Source organism: Chenopodium quinoa, unplaced genomic scaffold (assembly GCF_001683475.1).
Source record: "Chenopodium quinoa cultivar QQ74 unplaced genomic scaffold, ASM168347v1, whole genome shotgun sequence".
NCBI classification, from domain to species: Eukaryota; Viridiplantae; Streptophyta; class Magnoliopsida; order Caryophyllales; family Amaranthaceae; genus Chenopodium; species Chenopodium quinoa.
The window spans coordinates 275074-292639 of NW_018742963.1; the positions used below are offsets into that span (position 1 = coordinate 275074).

The following is a 17566-nucleotide window of genomic DNA, read 5'->3' on the forward strand; positions in this document are numbered from 1 at the left end:
ATTTCCACTAGTGCACGCAGACAGTATTTAAATTACAAAAATACATCACGATGCGCAGATCGTATTTAGTAATCTATTGGGCCATACTAGTCATTATATAGCAACATAATATCATATATTGTAAAATTGCCACATAATAAATATCACGAAAACATGCTTGCCTAAACTACAACATCGAATGTTCATAATTAAGGAAACATGGTACCAAATTATTTCATATTTTAATCTGTAACTAGATAATATCATATATTATTCATGACAATTTATTAAATATCATATATTTTAATATAGGCATGAGATAGATACAAATCTTATTTTAATCTGGAAAGATAAATTATATTTATTCTCCATGATATCATAACTAACTTAGGAGATTATATCCTAATTACTAGCCAATCACATAATCTTAAAATCAATTATCTTCTAAAACAATTATGGGATAATCTCATTATTAAATCAATTACTATCCATATAAAATCTTTTGCTCAAAATATCCTAACAACCTCAAAATTAATAGCTTTAATTTTGAAAACTTATCAAAATAACTTTTAAATTTGATGTTATTTCAAAATAAAATCTGATTTTTATTTCGAATTTTAATATAAAATATTTTTTTTTTTGAAAAATCGTGCACCAACCACTGTGGTCTGCCAGGCGAAGCTAGCCACGATGGTCGTACACCTTACGATGTACCCTGCCGCAAGCAGCGACGCAACAGCAGCAACAGCAGAAAGTCCGCGCAACCCTTGCACGGTGCTGCTGCTGCCTTCACTCGGACATGCTGCCCACCCCCCTGCCTCTTAGACTAGAATCGGCGGTAGCCACCGTGGCTACGCCACCCAGCCGCGGCTGCCACCAAAATCAGCCATAAAACAGTTTTTTTTTTTTTTTTTTGTGTTTTAATTTAATTAAAACAACCCTTGTTAAATTAAATTAAATTAGTCCAAGTAATTTAAAATAAATTATATTCAATTTTAAAATTAAGGTTATTCATGAAATAATTCCCAATTTAATTTAGCTCTTAAATTAAATCAATGATCATGCAAAATTCACAATTTATACATGAAATTAATTAAATTAAATTCATAAAACAATAAGCAATCAAAATTATTCAAAACACAAAACACCAAAGTCGAATTTAGGGGTTTAAGGTTTCGAATTTTCGGATCTAGGGTTTGGGGGGTTCGAATTTTGGAACTTAATAGGGCTAAATTCGGTCCAAAATTAGGCTAAATTCGAGAAAATTAAATCATATTTAACGATTCCATATGTTAAATCACATTTAAAATAATAATTGACCCATAATTAAATTATTCTCCCTATTAATTAAATTAAAATGTGTGGACATCAAAGAATTATGATCAATATGCGTACATGCATTAGGCTAAGAACCACTATAGGGATTTAGATACTCTAAACGGAATTGCATGAATCATATTCATAAGAATCTAAAACAGGATCTATGCACAACACATAAAGAAACACATAATTATAACTTTGAAGCGTGATTCCACGAGTCATCGAGCAAGAACAATTTGGGAGAATAAGAACCTCAAACGATATTCCTCTACTTGGTCCACGAGCTAGCCTCCACTGATGCTAGTTAGTCAGGCACGATCAATTCAAACCACCTTCTACGGAGAGGGAAGGATAAGACTGAGCCACAAACCACCACCTTCGACCACCTTGTGCCGGTGGTCCGTACGGACGTGTGGACAGGAGGGGAGAAAGTGGAGAGAGGCGTGTGAGAGAGGGAGGGTTAGAGTTTGGTTGCTTGCTTCACAATTCACTGATCTAGTGTTTTGTGACTTGTATGCCTAACCTAGGCATGACATCTATTTATACATCTCATGTATAATTAGATATTCTTATTGAAGCCCAAATACCTAATCCAACCCAAATTACTCCCTCCTTATTTCTCCATGTGGCGGCCATATCCATGTGAGGCCCAATTAGTGGGTCTCTTACTTTGTTCAATCCATCACCCTTATGTGTGATCTCATAGGATCCATTATATTGGGATTTGGACTATTTTAGCCCAAAGATCATTTATAAAATAACACCACAAAAAAGCCACGATTTTGATTATAACACCACAAATTTTAAAACTTTTATTATAACACCACTAAAAAAAACCCAAAATTTTGATTTCACCACCACTTAACTTTTCCATCCAAAAAAACCGTTAGTGGGTTCTATATTGTACACATGTCAATTGTGTGTTGGATTAAAAAAAATAAAAAACAAAGAAAATTTAAAAAAAAAAGGAAAAACCTTAAAATTATCCAGCCACCATCGACGCTGCGGGTTCCTACCATCGTTCTCCAACCCATCCCCCACCACCGTCACCCAATCCCAACTGACCACCCTCGACCGCCGAAATCAGCCCAACCGTACCCACCAAATAACCAGCCCCGATTTAGTTTCAGGTGAGGGAGAGAGGAGTAGGGCGGTTTGTGGGTTTGGGTATGGGTGTGCCGGTGTGGGTCGGGGCTTTAGCGACGACTTTGGGTAGGGTAGAGGAGTTCGGCGATGGTGGCTGGGCTGGTTAGGGTTGGGGTTTGGGTGGTTCGGCGATGGATTCGGGTCGGGGAGACGACAATGGGGGTTGGGCTGGTTTGGGTTGGGGTCTGGGTGGTTCGGTGACAGTTTCAGGTCAGGGAGACAGTGATGAAGGCTGGGTTTGTGTGATGGCCGTGGTAGGGTAGGGTTGACGGCCTTGGGAACCGGCGCTGATGGTGGGGGTGGTGGCTGGGTTAGGATTATAGGGTATTTCCTTTTTTTTAATTTTCTTTTTAATCCAATAGTTGATTGACACGTGTACTATGTGAGGCCCACTTAACGGTTTTTTTGGATGACAAAGTTAAGTGGTGGTGAAACCAATTTTTTGGTTTTTTTTGTGGTGTTATAATAAAAGTTTTTTTTTTGTGGTGTTATAATCAAAATCGTGACAATTTTGGGGTGTTATTTTCTAATTTATCCTTTATCATATCTAACAACAGACAATGACGACCCAAAAGAATGAACTTATTATCTCCATAACATTGATCCATGATATATCTAGTAATTGCACTTGACGAAAACATAAATCCCTTAGTAATTATCTTTGTTTTCAGTGTGTGTAATTAATTATCTTTATTGATCTATGATTAGTATATATAGTGCTTTGGATGCGTGTCTTTTAGGTTACTTAACCTAAGTGAATAGGCTTCCACCATTTTACGGTTTCTAAGGTTTTGGGCTAAAAGCGCGTTTTTACCCTGTCGCGTGTTTTTACTAGGTGCCACGTGTTAGGCTCTAATTGGCTCTTTGAGAATTGAGCTTGAAGGACACGTGTCGCTGCATCATTGGTTCATGTGTCATGGGTATTTTTACCCTAAATATTTGCCCCTCATGGGTGGTGACGTGGACAGCCAAGTAACCACTCGTGATAATCTTCAGCCACGTGGACTTGGTAGTCAAGCTTTCCAACTATTCATTGGCTTTCCCCAAACTACTCTTCTATTTAACTTCTATAAATAGAACAAATTGCCTTTCACTAGCTTTTTACCTTTCCAAAAATCGTTTTTAGAATGAAGTCAAAGCATTCAAGAGAGAAAAAATATATCCCGTTGTCGTCTGTGTTTGCCGTCCAGCTGATTTCCAGCCGTCTAAGAACTTCCAACACTTCAAGCTTTTTAAAGGTAACTGCCTCCTCTATCTTGAGTTTATTCTTAGATTCTGCCTATACCATTTGCATTTGCCTTTTTATTTCAATGGTTTCACAAAACACACTCGGCGTCCTCACATAGAGTTGGTCGGCTACTTGGTACAGCTGAGTTTAGGACTAGGAGTGTTGTCTTTCCTCACGGGGACTCCCCTTTTTATTATTCTTGGAGTCGTCTGACCGTTTACGTGTATACGCAAGACACTATGGCAAGAACCAAAAAGACCGCCAAATTAGACCCATCTGGGGGAGGTAGCACAATTAGAGCGTCGGCTAGCGAGGTATCCGAATATCCTCCAAGCCCCCCCCCCCCCCCCCCTAAAGTCTACCAAGCACATCCGGCTCTTCCATTTTGGAGGAGTCTGGAGATGAATCATCCGGCTACGAAAGAAATTTGTCTCAGACGTTAGAAGGAGTGGACGGTCCTGATTCAAGAGAATCATGATCTGAGGAGTTTGGGTCGGCAAGAGAACCAAAATTTTAATCGTGATTCCCTTTCATTTCAACACCTTCTATATATATCCGGGTGTACATAAAGGTATGTGCACCCAAAAGGCCAAAAGTAGTTTTTTGCTCTTAAAATTTTAAAATGAAAAAAAAAAAAAAGAGCAGAAAATACCAGGACATTTAAAATTCTGATCAAAAGCTCTTTCGTCAAAACAAATACGGAGTATAATCTAACAATAAATTTTACTTCCACCGTCCCATGTCGTTGTACTTTGGTGCTTTACAAATTTAAGCATTATTGCACTTTAATGCCTTGTAGTTTGATAATTCCATATCGATGCCCTTAAAAAACTTTGTTTACTTTGGTGTTCAATGCCTCGTTAAGTAATTTAGCTTTAATACACTGCTTTTTCTTTTTACCATTTTTTTCACTTAGGTCATTAGTTGCTCTAAAGCTCATCTTTGTAACACACTTAAATTTTGTTAGTCTTACTTAAAAAGAGAGAGAAACACTATACAGTGCACATAGAGGTGTGTTTTATTTTTTTGTTATTATTATATGAATGAGTCACAAGGGCATTACAAATAGCAAATGGAGGTGGGAAATTCAAACTTGTTACCTATCGTCAAGCCCTCAGTCTTTGTCACCGTGCCATTACCAATCGGTATGCTATAAAAATGGACAATAATATAAATCTTTGCACATCAAAGTATTATAAAAGTGTAAAAATTAGAGCACCAAAGTGGATTGACCAAACCATAAAGCACCAAATTGAAACACAGTTTCTGTATAAACTTAGGGGATTCGAACCCCTTTTAATGCAATTTGATTAACAAAGTAAACCGTACGTTAAAGTGACAATGATATAAATCTCCCAAGTGCGGACATCAAAGTTTTACACAAGTATAAAACTTAGAGCACCAAAGTTGAATGAACCAACCATCAAGCACCAAACTGGAAAATTTTCCAAGATAAAAAAATTAGAGTAATTAACGAAGAATTCACACCGCAAAAATATACAAAATAAATTAAAAAAAAAATGAATAAATCCTTTTCTATAATTGCATTGACATTCATACTACAATTTGTAGTACCAGTGCCTTGACACGGCTTTATATCATTCAATATATGCACAAAGATTTTCTTTACAGGAGCCTAGCCTCTAACACAGTATCAACTCCTTTGCTGCTCATAATCAATGTTGAAAAATCCTACCAGCTAGCGTTAAATCTCACTAAGGACCAGCGCTGGCGGTCATCATAAGTTGTCTGAACACAGCATAGCATGGGAGAGAATTTCTGTTATCGATTCACTATCTTCAGAAGTTCAGAGCAAATAGTAAACAGAAAGGTTTCCAGCTGACTTCGAGCCTAACTGAAAATTCATGTTTTCATTGAATTATCACATAATCAGCATCGCGTGGAAACTGATCTCTGGCAGTGGATGGCAAACTCTTCCGTGGATTTTCTTGGCGAACTTGGGCATGAGTTTCTGCCTCGTGCTGGAACATCTTCACCAACTCCTCAAGTTCCATTTTCCTCACCTCTACCTGTTCTTCATTGACAGGCTGTTTTAGCCCAAGATATATTAAGCCAACCCCAATCAGAATAGCCCCTATAACCACTAGAAGTGCTGTAAATAGACCAAATGCATATGGTGTGTTCTCAGAACCGGGAATGCCATCGACATTGATACCAAACAGCCCAGTTATGATAGATAAAACAAGACCACATCCACCAATGACACCTAGATTGTGTGTAACTCGAAGGCTTCGATCCTGGATCAAAATATCCCAGTGTATGTTATAATAATAAACAAAAACTATTAGCTGAAAAACCGAAATTTAAACACTATTCATTTAAGGCATTAAGCAATAGAAATAGCTTTCACGCAAGCCTAGCATCAATTTTAAAATGGAGACAATAGTTTGTCCCTTCAACCAACACAATTCTCTCCCTGCTAAAATGCAAGCTGTTAGCTGAAAAAACCACTAATGAGGCCACATGAGAGCTGTAGGCAGTTAAGCCTATGATAATATGACAAGAAAGTGGACATCTATTTCTGCTTAATTTTTGCACAAGTAAATACAAAAAATAAAATATTAAAATTGCTTTGGCTTGCAAGCCCATCACTGGGAAGAAAAAATCAGTATAAAAACACTTCTATCACAGATACAAACCTGCAGCCATGCACGAATAGTACTCTGCATTACATCTTGAATTGTAAATAAGCGACCACGAACTGCCTCTTGTTCATCAAGCATTTGTCTTGTACTCTTTTTTACCATATCCAGTAAGCTTCTAGCTGCACTACCGCGTAGCTGGTGGAGAAGCTCAAATATGATCTCCTCCCTTGCATGGAGTGACCACTTGACCCTAATGACCTAGTAATAATAAAATGAAATATGAATAATTGATGTGAGATGCAATAATGTAGCAATTTCAAATGACAGAAAGGGGACAATTGAAAAGGTTCAGATGTCAGAACTTCTTCTAGTAATGAGATGATTACTTGCAGAAACTACAGCTCGGTTAAATTGAGATAACAATGTTCCATTTACTAACAAGCACATCATTCTAAATGCACCAAAGAATACTAAGAATAGTGCACCGGAAAGGGGGGGAAAAAAGGTACTAAAAGGAAAAGGCAAATAGAGAGATATTTGGAAAGAAATGAATTAACAATAAAATGAACTTCACAAGTGCAGCAGGCAAAACCCTTTCAAAAGCATAGCTTCAGAATTATAAGGAAAAATACCAAATCAAAGACAGTACACTCATTTTGTTCTTGAAAAGTTACAAGGGCAGTTGATGACCCAGTTAATGGTCTAATAAAAACAAAACCTCACTGAACAGCTCCCTCAAATGTATCCCCTTAAGTAAAAAAGTAAACTTTAAAATAAAATAAAATAATAATAATAATAAATAAAAAAATTTAAAATTTAAAAAAAAAAAAAAAAAAAAAAAAAAAAAAAAAAAAAAAGGAAACAGAAAGCCTTTCATATTATGTGATTTCCTAATCATCTTGAATATTTCTTGGAAGGTATTTACCATCTTCATTATATAGGGAGAGTTGTACTTAGGACCACCTGCATTATTGGCCTCTGTGGAAACCTCACAGCTTAGTAACTTAGTGCTCATTGCATTTCAAGATTGCACCTCATAACCTTACTTTCTTTTTGTTACCAAATAAGTGAAGATACTCAGATCTTGCCAGTGCAATACAACTTCCACAGTTTTCTTTTATCAAAATCACAAGCCGCTCACGCTCAAGACTCACTAAGTCCCAATGCTATGCAAATATAATCAAATTTATAAAGCTGATAATGGTTTAGTCATAATTGTATCATAAACAACGAGCTTAATTAAGATATTACCTGTGTTGACAACTTTCTAATTTCTTGGTTGAGAATCACGCCAAAAAGATGCAAATCTTCGTGATTCCTCCTATTCATACAACATTGTAGTATAGACAAAAACAAAATGTGAGAGTTATATTCAACTTAATAGATTAAATGGATACAAATTACGATTGATAAGTTAATACCTGTTCACAAACTTCAATTCAACTTCATCTGCAGTACCAAATATGGATTTCCTATAAAATCTATAAAGCAAAACGCAAATAAGCCAAACATTCAGAAAAAGGATATGATACCAGATGTATGATTAAAACATTACAAATTAGTATAAGAAAGAGTACAGATGTACAGCAACAAGTGGGTTTGACATTATTTCCTCTGCTTTTTAATTATTGTTTTAGATTTGGTGTTTATAACTACATCTTTGTTTTCCAGTTTAGTAATAATTCTTTTTCAATTTTCCAAGGCTTCTGATGATATATCATAAATGACAAAGTAATGATGAGTTGAGTTTAATTGGTCAAAATTGTTTGCAAATTCTATATTATAATATGGTAGATTAGGAAGATAAAATTTGTGTTGCAAAATTGACAGATGCAAAACAGAATGAGAAAAAATAGCAAGGGTTGATGAATTGCTGGTAGAGTAGCAACAGATAGGCATACAATTTGTTGGATTTATATCCACAATTAAAAATTTCTTAATTGTTGAGTCAAAATCTAAAATTTATACTTCCTCCATTTCTTTAAGTTCTTGTTTGCTTTTTGTACAATTTTTAATGCACACATCTGAGCATCAATATTTTTAAATAAGTAGCAAACCAATCCTGGCCACAAATTCATGGCAATATGCCAAAAGCCAGGGAGAAGACAAAGTGTCATTTTTACTCCAAGCCATTACAAAGGTCAAATCTCTCTCTTAAATTTCTTCCGTCCTAACCAAGGCATAATTGTAACACACATCTCCACCAAAATTCTCCAACTTTCCTTCATGGAATAAAATCCTTGGTGAAACGAAGCTATCAGGTACTCAGATATACATAACACAATCCTCTCCACTCTAACACTAAAAGAGTATTGCCCATATTCTGAGAAAAGGGACACATAAGTGAAATATCCTCATTTTTCACCATGCTTCTGGGACAAACCATTTATCTATTTAAAGAGATGCATACAACCCCACAGGAGAGCACGTCATAAGGTTTGTCACAGTCTCACAGAAGAAGACTGCCAATATTGAATACAGGTGAATTCTTTTACCTCGGAGAACTTTCTTAGAGAAGTCATTACAAGTTTAAACAAGCAGTGTAAATTGTAGGGAGGAAAGGGACCGAAAGAAATTACATGAGATTGAGCCATATTTTTAAAAAGCTACATCATATATATTTGAACAAAACAATAAGACAGTCTATGGAAATAAAAGCAGGCATATCCTCCAGATCCCTCACAAAGACTTCTTAAGACGAAATCTAGATTCCAATATATACTAGGAAGTCTAGAGCCGTCATAAATAATGATGGTAATAATACATAGTTCATGGAGGTAAGATAACAGTACAAACATGGGGTCGTTTGTGCATAAGGTCTACCCCCCCGACCAAAGACAACATACCAAGAACAAACTTAGTTGCAAGAAATGTCTAGCCTTTTATACAGAAAAGAAAATTACTGATACTAAATTAGATGTTGGTGTGATCAGATAATAGCAAGCAACAAAACTAGAAAACCCAATTTCATTGAAACTGAATAAGAATCATCCAGTGAGACCTATTGAACTCTCACTAGAGCTGATCACATAATACAAAATACAGGGGTTATGGTTAAGAGATAATGATTGAATACCCTCTTGACAATGGTAATGGATGATTCCTTTGGATGCCAAATGGAAAGTAGGGTAAGCACTTCAGCATAGGTGAAACGCGCTGGTCGTAAGGGAAGTAAGGACAGTGATATCCTGCCAGGGAGGGGGGGGGGGTGTGTTAGTTGGTTGAATTTTATGTTTGGGAACTCCTATATATTATCTTGAGAGGATCGTGCAGCCAGAACTTTTTCATGTGACTTCTTTGTCAGCATCACGATGAGATTGATGAACAATTATTGTTGGATTCCTTTGCCACCTTTTAAGTAGACAAATGGAAAGCAGCAGAAGTGCAGTACTCTAAGTTTGTACATGGTATAGTTGTGTCATATGTACTCCATCCGGTTTTTTTTTTTTTTTTTTTTTTTTGATATAAATAACAACACTTTGATCGGCACAAAGTTTTATGCAGCTGATTTGAATTTGTTAAAATATTGTGTAAGTGGGGTTTGTTGGGGACTTTAAAATGAATAATAAAAAATTGATAGTGGGTGAATAGTTTATGTAAAAGTAACGGATGTGAGGGAAGAGAAATATTTAAAAAGTGTGTGGCGTAGGATGTGTGTAATAAACTAGGATTTTCAGATTATAAGTTCTATTGAACAAGAAATTTAAAGCCAAAAGCTTGAGTCTTTGATTGATAATGGCTGAAAGGTTACAAAAGGATAGGTTAAAAGCTTTAGGCTATCAATCTCAAATCATTACAATGTGCCATGACTTCATGTAGGAGGGAAAAAAAGGAGTCTGAATGGAATTACCTATCATCCCAACGCGCAAGACGACAAGTTAGATGTGCAATGACTTCATGTATTGTTTTTGGCGCATTATAACCACCTGCAATAAGAAGTTCCTGGGAAAAAGAAATCAAGAAAGCAATGTTTTAATATACTCTATATATAAATGATACAGGATGACCTACTATCAACGGCTATTAAATATCATTGACAAGGGGTGCACCTGTACTTCCATCACGCCCAAGACATTTACATCTGATGTAGATCCCTTAACATGCATAGCTGTTACCAGAAAATTTTGTGCTTGCCAAGAACGTAGAACCACAGGAATGTCATCTTCTTCAACCACCGGATCACCAGCTGACTGCCCCAAAAGCTCAAACAATATCCCACCTGCAACCCTCACTGGGACCTGCAAAAGATATAAAGCAACTTGTACTGAGTTCAACTCTAAAATTAGTACATATTCTAGTAAATAATAGCATAGATACCGCCCCTTCATTTCTCTTCATGTTAATCATAACTTGACATGATTAGACTTTGGACCTACACTAAAAAAGTACTAGTACGATCATTACTGCATGAAAAAAAAGGGAGAAGGCGATGATAGGCAAGTTAGTGGGTGAAGCCTGAAGGCTTATCAAATCAATTATCATTGGAGCTCAAACCTCAGATGAAGCAAGTATCAGTCAGCATGAGGAGAATCAATGGTGTCACTGCCCCTCGCAGGTTCTTGCATATCACTAGAATTTAACACAGTCACCAATTCTTCTCTCCTTTCAGTTCTCATCAGAGCAAGAAAGCGATGAAGAATTTTCCTAGATCAGCCTTACCTAACAGAAGGCCATTTCACATGGTAGAACCAAATACAAACATATGGAAAGCATGATGTGAATTCAATCTGACATGGCATCCAGTAGACCCCCAGTATAATGAACTAAAAGCCATGTTCGGAAGCAATTTTAGAGGTAGAGAGTTTTCACTGAGTCAGACCGGGGGGTATTCACATTGATTTCCTGTGTTGGAAAGATGTATTTCAAAGGTAGCAGTAGCCAAATAGGCAAATAGATTAAAAGTTGAGACAATGACAGCTAGTAATTGCCAAAAAGGCTAATAAGTTTTATAAGTTTAATCCTGAAACTATAAACATTTCTACTCAAAAATACATGATTTTTATTCTGTTCATGTATATTGCTGTTTGTAGTATCTAGAATGTTTTTACTCATCTCCTTCCATATAATGTCAGCTATCAGCAAATAAACAATTAACTTTACCTGTCACTGTATATTTTAATCAGCTTGGCCAACAAGTAATATCAAACAATTAATAACTAGAACAGCTAAAAACTACCAAAACAACAAGCAACTACTTGAATAACCGGTTCAGCTAAACAAGGCAAAAGTTTTGAGCTCCCAAACATGTGAGAGTACACTATTGAGAGTGCAACTAGGCACATAGTGGCTATATATTTAAGATGCATATAGGAGGGTTAATTGGTAAACTCATTTAGTTTTTGTAATTTTTTATCGTTACAGTGGTATTTTTAATGTACTATTACACATGTATTTTATACTACTAGAGTATAGGTTGTTTTAGTAGTACTATTTATAGCTATTATAGATAACAGTGGTACAATATTTGATGACAATTTATATATTGTACCACTAGAAAAACATTTTTCACCACTCTTGTCTTATTCATGCTATTTACTTGTCATGTAAATAGCAGCTATGCGCCAATACTTAACCCACTATTGACATTAAATCCTAAGCTTTAATCTTCCATAATCATGTATCATAAATATATCTGAAGGGTGGCTGTGACAAAGCAAATAGCTATCTGCTCTATAAGCATGAATATAGTAGCTTTTCACCAGATTAGTTATGCCCCCATTTAACACTACACGAACTTGAGCTAGCACCACATGCATCAGACTCACAATCCAGCTTGGTTGTTTATCTAATTTTCAAGGGGATTGTCAAGCTGCCAAGCTGCTAAGATTTAGTGCAATGCAATAACAAGAACAAAGTGTTGTTTCTCAACAACCACTGACGAAATCATAATTCAGCAGAATAAAAATTGACAACATTTGAAATTCCAGATCCATAGAGAAGGGTAATGCTTTATCAGTAGAAAGACAACGCAAAGGTCCATCAGGGCTGCTCACATGGATCCTCATAATGGATACTTCTAACAGGTTAAGCTTAGTCAATTGCATGTTCTGTGATCTGTATACATGTAGGCAAGTAGATAGAACAAGCCCTGTAAAGACAGTATTCTATAACTCCATCAAGGCTTTTAAGAATCATCTTGTAAATTTAACAAAAATGTTTCTCTATGCATTAAACTATCTAGTATTAACATATCCCTTCAAAATGGTAATTGGAAGAATTAAAGATGGTTGAAGTCCTATTGAAACAATGCAGTATCACATGGAAACAAAAGTATCACCTCATAAAGAAGGTACTTCATCCGCTCACTTATCAGGCGACTTTCATCTCTCAGAGCAATACTAACAGCTGGGTGTAACCACTGAGCATTGCCAAGCCATGAAATGATATTCTGGTGACTTGCATCTACGTGACACCACCAAACAGGACCAACAGGTCGCTCCCAGTACGGGGCTGCCAATTCCGCCACAGTAACATCATCCTCTGTATCCATGAACTCAAATTGCTGAGCTTCCCAGTCAATATCTATTTGAACTTCTTTAACAAGTTCAAATAATCTAGTCCAACCAATTGGCACCCAACGACTTTCATGAAACTGCTCTATTTTGCAAGCTTGATTATCAATGTTGTCATCCAGAGTGGAAAGTTGACAAGATCTCAACTCTGCATGGTAAGAACAATTTGGATTATAGATCCCATTTTGAACACTGGGATCAGCTTCTGCGTATGTATATGTTTGCTTCTGGGGATCATCATTTTCCACCTTTCTTGAGTATGGAAACTTTGATGAAGTCTTATGTTTCTGCACTTTGCGTCGACCTCGTACATATTCAAAAGCGCAGATAAGTCCATCTATCCAAAGATCTGTCCCTGGCATAACATCTCTATAACTTTGAGACTTAGGAACTTCTGCCTTTGTTGTGGAATTTCTCCTGTGGTTTGAGTGATCATTGCTCTTGCCACTCATTTCGGTCTCCATATTACAGTGGCAAAAAGCGATAAAGAATTCCTTAATGTGTTAGCATTCCCTCCTTAAATCTGAAACACAAAAGAGATAATCTCAACATAAACTTCCTCCGTTTACTTTTTAAATGAACACTTCCAATTTCACACTTGTCAATCTTTAACTTTAACCACTAATATCGATCTTTATTATTGATAACTAAATATGAAGTATTTTAAAAAGTTGAAATTTTGAGAGCATAAATTGAGACGAATATAACAAGTAGCCAAACATAGAGTTAAAGTAGGGTATGTGAATTTTGTAAAATGCAAACTGTTGAATCTAACAATAAACGGAGGAAGAGCAAAGTATCAAGAAGTATACTAAATTAGTACACAAAGTGATGGTAACTTCAGCAAGTCTTTATTTGAGCTAGGACACGAGGGGCGGATGCCGATCCCCCCATGAAAGGATTCTCACATTCACACAATTTTCCAATCATAAGCTAGAATGGCATTCACAAATAGTCCAATTATTCTTTCTTAGAAATGATAAACGCTTGAAAAGTTGAAAGTTGAATTCCTGAACACCAAGCCAAAATGACACAATTTTGGAATGTCCTAGAATCATACAATATCAACTTCATAGTCCATACCACAATTTTCAATAATACTTCACCTAAAGATGTCAACTAGTTTAATTGATTAAAGCCCGGGAAGTATCGAAAATCGAATCTCGCCTACATACCACAATCATTTAATGGCTCACTCAAGTGACTCAACAACAAAAACAAAAAACAATACATAGCCCCAGAATATTCTAATTTACGAAATTAATTTCAAAACAAAATAAATTATAGTACATAATTGGCGTTTCTACATCTGCATTATCTCTCAAACTATTATCAACTTCGAAAAGAAAAAAAGGCTCAAAGAAATTGCAAAAATACAAGATTAAAGTTACAACAAATTCATAATATAAAAACAGCAATTTAAAAATAAAAAGAGAGAGAGAGAGATTGAAATTACCACAAGTAATTGAATTGGGAGGTTTGATTCTGTAAAATGAGAAATCTGGGGTAGAAGATGAAAGAGAAAAGCATGCAATGGCGGTATTTGAAAGAGTAACAATGGTGGTTTTAGAGAGAGAGAGGAGAGAGAATCAGAATAAAGTGAAGTGGTGGAATTGAGGAGAAGCCATTAACATTATAATTACGACTACAATATTTGCGCCACTAAACTGGCGGCACGATCGCGGTGGTGACATTCTTTTTTTACCTTTTTGAAGATAAAAAACAAAGGAATGACATATGATGGTGAAGGATATTATCTGAAAACTTTAACGGACTAATCTAGCTAGAATAAGGGACATTATTTAGCTGGAATAAGGAACATTTTGATAAAAGATAACCTAAGAAAATAAAATAGATTTAGACTTAGCCATTCCTTCCGTGATGGGAATTTTAATCATGTGACATGTCGCAAGTTCAATTTGAACCCTTATGAACCAAAATTACTATAACCCTATTCAAACAATTTTTTTGCTTAAAAAAATGACGTCATGCAAATTGAGGCATACAAAATGAGGCATTTTTGTTGCTTTTTTTATTATTATTATTATTTCAAGCTCAATTTGGATCCTATAATGACCACAAAAATCTTAATCAGACAATTGTGTTGGCTAAAAGGTGGAATAATGGGTCCCACTAATGATAACTCTAATTGCGATTTTTTGCTTTTTGAGAAAATTTAGGTGTTGTTAGATTTAAAGGCTAACAAAAATTAGGTTATGTTCAGAGAAAGATAAATTTTATTACTGTTTGGGGGGTTGAAATTAATGTTGGAGGTTGAATGAATTCAATGGAGGTTGTAATATGGATAGAGTAGCAAATTAGGGGAAATCGTGAAAACAGAAGTGTAAGGGAGAGAAACTAAAAAGGTGGGCCCCACAGCCGAAATCATGACGAGAAACAAGCATTAAGAGGTGGTTTTTTTTTTACAATTCATAGTGTAGAATTTTAAAATAAAGTTATAAAAGTGTGGCAAAATTAGAAAGTGATCTTTTTAGAGGTGGTAAAATCTAAAATGATATTTTTCTTACTAATAAAATCTAAAATGCAATTTTTCCTTATTATTTCTTTATCTGTTATACTTTTGTAGCAAATTTTATAAACTAAATAATTAGAGTAATTGATCCTATTGCTTTGAATTTACTTCTCCATTGTTGGTGGATCTTGGAAATGAAAATTTAAGCAGATCAATTGATTTAGGTAAGATGTTTGATTTTTGCGAAAGATAAACAATCAATATATATACTCCCTTCTTTTTTCTTTTTTTTTTTTATTAATAACTTTCTATTTTAGGTTGTTCTTTTATGTTGAACTCATTTTGTTTTATTCTTTTTAGAGGCATGCTTAGATTGAGAGTGATATATTACTAGGGTAATAAAAGTAAAACTAAACAAAAGTACAAAACGAAAGTAAATATAGGGGAGGAGGAGGTAGTGATGGTGCATTGCAAGGAAATTTATGTAATGGTGGTGTGGTGATAGATGAAGAAAGGAGAACCATTTACCATTACCCTCATTTGGGATAATATTAGGGGGGGGGGGGGGGTTGGGGGGTTAACTATTACTCTCATTATGAGGGTAATAATTCCTCCACCTCACTCTTTTCCTCATGTCACAATTCTCACAAATAACTTGCATCATTTATCAACACGGTATCTCCCTACAACAACACCGCTAATCACTTATATTTTTTCTAGTTTGACTATAATTACCACCTTAATTTGTTACTCTCAATTTAAGCATAACCCTATGACATACTTCATTTACCAAGACTTTCAGACTTCAGATCAACCCCAAAATAATTACACCTTTTTATGCTCTTTCTCTTACTTTATTCATTTTTTTCTTATACAAACCCACATTTTTACACGCTCATCTTTTACTTTATATTACATCCATTTACATTATTCAACAATTACTTAAGATGTGTATCTATATTAAGTGAGTAGAATAAAAGAGAACAGAGATAGTATAAAGCATATTACGAAAAAATAAAAGTAGAGAAGATGGCAAATATCAATACATAGTTAGGTTAACGTAACCTACTTCACAGGGCAAGGGATAATTTTTTCTTATTAGCTTTCATGGAGGATAAAAGAAAAGATGCATTGAGAAGATAATATTTTCCCCTCACAAAGCGATCTCTCAAAAGCGGCGGAGATACATCCTGGCTTGAGTTGATTTAGTGATTTCTCACACACGCACCTTGTTGTCCACCAAATGATTCCTTTTAGAAACTTAAAGAAAACCTAAATTATTTCCCAAGTACTAATATTAGTAGTTGTCACAAGCATATTTAAAAATAGAAAACAAAATCGGGAGAAAATTGAAAACTGTAGCACAGTGAACTTCTGGCGAACCCTTCCATGATGCATAAATGAAAACATCATCATCTACCCTATAATGTTTCTCGATTCTCTCTCTTTGAGTGGGATGAGCCCTTACAAGGTTTGGAAGGAAATTGTTCCATAATCTTACATGATCTTACCCGGTGTTGTATAAATATTGAAAATGGCCTAGAAAGAAAATTAATAAGGAGGAAATCAATTATTCAACTCTTACCTTTTCATTTATTTGGTTTAACCATGGAAAGAATTCACTTAAACCTAAGCCCTTTCTTTTTGTTTGAGAAGGGTAAGGGTATTTATTAGTTTAGGTTTTAGAGAGGTAACAAATAGGTGAAAACCATTACTCTAATGTTGGTAATTTTTATACAACCCACCTATTGTAGATGGGTAACAATTTCAAAAAAGAATGGTTTATCCCTATCATGGCAATATTTATACAAACTTCTAACAAAACCATTGGTAACAGACTAATGGTAATAGTTTTCAACTCAGAATAAACTCTTACCAAACATGCTCGTAGTGTATCATCACCATATAATACACATATTTGAATTATGGTAGAATTAATAGTTTTCGTTCAAATTTCTATGTGTTATTTATTCAAATTCTCATGATTTAGAGTTCTTGTTTTTCTTGGTTGATTTAAAATTTTCAAGGTTATCAGTTCAATTTATGTAGTTTGGAGTCAATTCTATTCCAGGTTGTTTGTACGAATATTTAGGCTTTTTCTAGGTTTGTGCAATTGGAAGTTTTCAATGTTCTAGGTTGCTCTTCCATTATTATGTATATATTTCATTATATCAAACTATTAGAATGATACTGACAAATTATTTTTCTTCGTGATGAGAAATATGAGACCCTCGCCCTGCATTGCCATGAAAGTTGAAACCTATAAAGCAGCTTTTGGTAACAGATTAACAGCACACAAATG

At 35.2% G+C, this 17566-nt stretch overlaps 1 protein-coding gene across 1 annotated transcript; it reads right to left on the reverse strand.

The window, feature by feature from the left end:
* Nucleotides 1-4913: 4913 nt before the first annotated feature.
* Nucleotides 4914-14626, reverse strand: LOC110728797. The gene is made up of 8 exons (XM_021908445.1): nt 14248-14626; nt 12557-13314; nt 10329-10517; nt 10130-10221; nt 7701-7760; nt 7531-7600; nt 6334-6537; nt 4914-5931 (listed from the first exon to the last, which is right to left on the reverse strand). Exons 2-8 carry the CDS (start codon nt 13253-13255, stop codon nt 5545-5547), a joined length of 1701 nt encoding a protein of 566 aa, XP_021764137.1. The 5' UTR covers nt 13256-13314; nt 14248-14626; the 3' UTR covers nt 4914-5544.
* Nucleotides 14627-17566: the final 2940 nt, after the last annotated feature.

What these genes read in the sequence shown, in the direction of transcription:
- LOC110728797 (XM_021908445.1), bottom strand. Translation starts at nt 13,255, where the DNA reads ATGGAGACCGAAATGAGTGGCAAGAGCAATGATCACTCAAACCACAGG. An exon ending in TGAAGTACCTTCTTTATGAG is followed by an intron (nt 10,518 to 12,556) that starts GTGATACTTTTG and finishes TATCTTTTGCAG; the next exon opens with GTCCCAGTGAGGGTTGCAGG. An exon ending in TGGGCGTGATGGAAGTACAG is followed by an intron (nt 10,222 to 10,328) that starts GTGCACCCCTTG and finishes TCTTTTTCCCAG; the next exon opens with GAACTTCTTATTGCAGGTGG.